We start from the raw sequence: 3679 nt of genomic DNA, 5'->3' as shown, positions 1-3679 counted from the left end.
TTTCAAAAATTTTAGAGGGTATGAATATAACTCCCCTTTTTATTCAACTAATTGAGAATGAGGACAGTTGCACCAGTTTTATTAAAAAATAAAATAAAATTAAGTGCGGATAAGCATGGAGACGTTATCTAGTTCTCTTTCGTTCAGTGACTTGCCTCCCAAGTTTCGTCCCTTTCCTTTCTGTCCCAAAGACTCTTTTACCCTCTCGTCGTGTAACAAATGATGCAATTTCTTCTTTTTCCAGTGAGTTTAGACTTTAGACGCTAACTTTTCCATTGGCGTTTTTTTTTTTTTTTTTCCAATGAAGAAAATAAAAATTTACAGTAAAAAAGCACTACTATAATTCATGTCCGGTTGATCTAAATATAATGCTAGGGTCACAGACAAGGGCATACAATTAGACCAAACGATAACACTATTAGACTCATATCCCAGGTGCGCAAGCTGGGTAATAAAATTGATCACTATAAAATATGACAAAAATGATAAAAGCGAGTCCAGTAATAAGAGTGTTAATATCCTGAATTAATTAACATCTTAATATGCCAAGAAACGGAACCATCACCATCTCTACCGAATCGATGGAAATTTTAGAATCCCCTCTAACTAAAACTTAGAATGACCATCTCAAAACTAAACCGTTAACCGTGCCCCCATTACTAAATTCCAGTCAGTTCCAGAATGCATTTCAAATTTAACTTGGCATGCAAGTTTGTATCCATAAAAAGAAACCTGAGCGAGTTTTGAAGATTCCAAGTGACCAATCTGCCAAAATTGTGGGATATCATTATATCAAAAACCGTAAAACTGTTCACAGACGAGGAAATGGCTAGGAAAATACAAAACTTTTTTTTTCGGTACAAAGGAAAATACAAAACTTTGAGGTCTGCCTGAACAAAATTGACCTTAAGTTAAAGAAATAAAAACGAAGGGAACAAAATGGTAATTCATGAGTCAAAACTCAAAGGGTGTCAAAACCACCATTTGTTTTTTTTCTTTTTTTACCATTTGTTCCTCTTCTCTAGAGTTAAAAAAAAAAAAAAAAAAACTGCCCCATTTTCTAACTAGTGCATTTGGGAGATGATACCCAATTCCATGTTTGTGGGTGAGATTGAGATTTTCTTGCAATCTTTGGAGAGCCACTTGGATTGCATGTAGGCGGCTTTTCTCCATGGAGGAACATGAAGACCCATTTTCTTGAGAGATTTCTGTGCAGCTGAGCAAACCAGAGATATGACTTTGTCAAGCTTTTCTTCAGTCCCAACAAAAATGTCTGGCAAAATGTCTTTCAGCTCTTTGTAGCTTGGTGATGGTCTTGCAAGCTCAAATTGTGACTTGAAATCCATGTCCACTATTAACCTTGTCACCTTGAGTAAATTGTTGTCCTTCACCATAACATCAACATATTCATAGTCATCTGTAAATTCATAAACTTGAAACAAGAAAAACCCATCAAAATCATAAAATGGGTACTCGATCAAGAAAATAATGTTAGAGAGAGAAAGAGAGAGAGAGAGAGATGAAATACCTTCGGGGAGTTTAACAGAAGAAACCCATGAAGTTTTACAAAGAGAGGCTTCATAACCATCCATTTTCAGTTTCATCACAACCCATTTGTTCTTCAGATTCTTAGGTTGATGAATCATACTCTCTAGGTCCCTCAAATAAATTGATATTTTGTCAAGTATCTCATTCTCATGATCTGTTGCCTTCCATATTATCTCCTAATTAAACAATAAATAAAGAAGCCCATCATAGGATTAGTCACCAAACAAGAAATTAAGAGATGATCAACACAAAGAGATTTTTTTTTTTTTTTTGGATCAACACAAGAACATATATAGAAGACCAAAACTAGAAGCAAATGTAGATGTACCTGTAGAGTTAGAGACTTGGATTGACGAGGGGATTTGGGAGAAGATAATGAGTCAGGAACTGACTCTGAAGATTCAATGAAGTCTGTCACCATTTGAACCAGCTCTTCCTCGGTGACGCTTCCCATGTCTACTTTGGTCCTCACCAGGAGAGAAGAAGAAGACGGAGCGACCAGGAGAGAAGAAGAAGACGGAGCAGTGGAGAACAAGCAACTTCAGAAAGCTGGACTTCAATTTTGTCTTCCTGAGTTGGTATGTGTGTATAGTGATGTCATTAAGAGACTATTTCAGTTTAAAAGAAATGAAATTGGAAAAGATGAGAAAAGTTCCGGCGAATTTCCATCATTATTACTTGATATCAACATCAACAGGCGCTGTCTATGGCTACACGCCTACGATGCTTCTGTGTCTTTTTAGTTTTGAATACCTTAATTATTTCCCGGACAATTCTTAGGTTTACTCATATTCATCTCATTATCGATTACCATATTTTTATTTTATTTAATAAATTTATAATTCAACGGTACATATATTAAATTAGCATTTAAAGATCATCTCTGTAAAAAAATCAATCGAATCAGAAATCGTTTAATTATCTAATTGAATCAAACAAATGGATGGTTCTAACAACACTTACGACTATTATGATAAACCGTCCATGTATTTCACAGAAATGAATAACTAAAAGGTCTTCAATTTGATTGATTTATTACAGAGCTAATTTTTGTATTACGTTATACAATATGAATGATTGGATTAGAAAATTATAAAATTATTATGCGTTAATTGCAATAGAAAGTAAATATACTCATTCACCCAAGAATAGTGCGATGCAATTAAACCCCTCCAATAGTTTTACTATTTTTGGTTACACAAACATCCCTTCTTATCTTTTAAGAAAATAGTTCAATTAAATATTGATTAGCGAAATTATAAACAATGATCTAGGGGTCATCATTTGGCCCTTTGGTCTTAAGCCTGCCCGACCCGGTCCTTGCATTAGGGCACCGTGGGCCGGCCCGATCCTTTCTAAAAAAGGGTAGGGTATGGGCCATGCAAATGAAACCCAGCCCTACCCTTCAGCCCGGCCCGACCCAATTAAGCTCTAATAATTTTCTATTTTATATATATATATTTCTCTTTTTTACTATAACATATAACTTATCTCTTTCTTTATAATTAATTTCCTAAGCTGTATTTTCTTTAATTTTTGTTTCCTTTGTTAAACAACAATTAATTTTGGGAGATTTAGAGTGATAGTTAATTGAATATAACCATCTTAACTAATATTTATGAATGTTTATAACTTAATTCCAATATATATGTATATGTAAAAGTAATTAGAATTGGTATACTCATTTAATTTCATAGTCCCTTTATATATGGAGAAGATTACAATGGAAATATCAATTACAATGATGACATTAAATGCTGATTGATCTATAATCCTTGCTGATTGATGGTAATCGCTAATTCCTTGATTCCCTCTTCATCTGTCACTTTGACGAAGGCACATAATGTGTTTTTCCTTTAACACTCCCCCTTGTGCCAAGTCAAAGACGAAATGGTGCATGAGTTGTTGCCTCACTAAAAACCTTGCCAAGTAACAATAAAAACCCTGTGGGACAAAAAAAGTACACCTTAGTCAAAGGAAAAAAGCACAACGCACTGTTTACATGCATTTGAGGATGACATGTGTGTGTTAGACTCCCTTTAACGTTTACACCTCCCCCTGATCCTTACATTAATCAAGGGAGCTTGGAAAGTCTTCGCATTCCTATGCTTTTCACATGTTTCTCAAATAT

The 3679-nt window shown here is 34.5% G+C and overlaps 1 protein-coding gene across 2 annotated transcripts; it reads right to left on the bottom strand.

Annotated features, from left to right (window-relative positions):
- Positions 1 to 808: 808 nt before the first annotated feature.
- LOC112174372 lies at positions 809 to 2115 on the bottom strand. Of its 2 annotated transcripts, none has more exons than XM_024312130.2 (3): positions 1877 to 2115; positions 1529 to 1724; positions 809 to 1432 (listed from the first exon to the last, which is right to left on the bottom strand). In XM_024312130.2, the coding sequence occupies exons 1-3, from the start codon at positions 2000 to 2002 to the stop codon at positions 1065 to 1067; spliced, it is 690 nt and encodes a 229-aa protein (XP_024167898.1). In that variant the 5' UTR covers positions 2003 to 2115; the 3' UTR covers positions 809 to 1064. The 2 variants fall into 2 exon arrangements, with proteins under 2 accessions (XP_024167898.1, XP_024167899.1); XM_024312131.2 differs by having other exon boundaries at positions 809 to 1417.
- Positions 2116 to 3679: the final 1564 nt, after the last annotated feature.

The sequence above is a fragment of the Rosa chinensis genome, chromosome 6, assembly GCF_002994745.2.
Source record: "Rosa chinensis cultivar Old Blush chromosome 6, RchiOBHm-V2, whole genome shotgun sequence".
Taxonomy (NCBI): domain Eukaryota; kingdom Viridiplantae; phylum Streptophyta; class Magnoliopsida; order Rosales; family Rosaceae; genus Rosa; species Rosa chinensis.
This window is presented reverse-complemented; position numbering and strand designations above follow the sequence as displayed.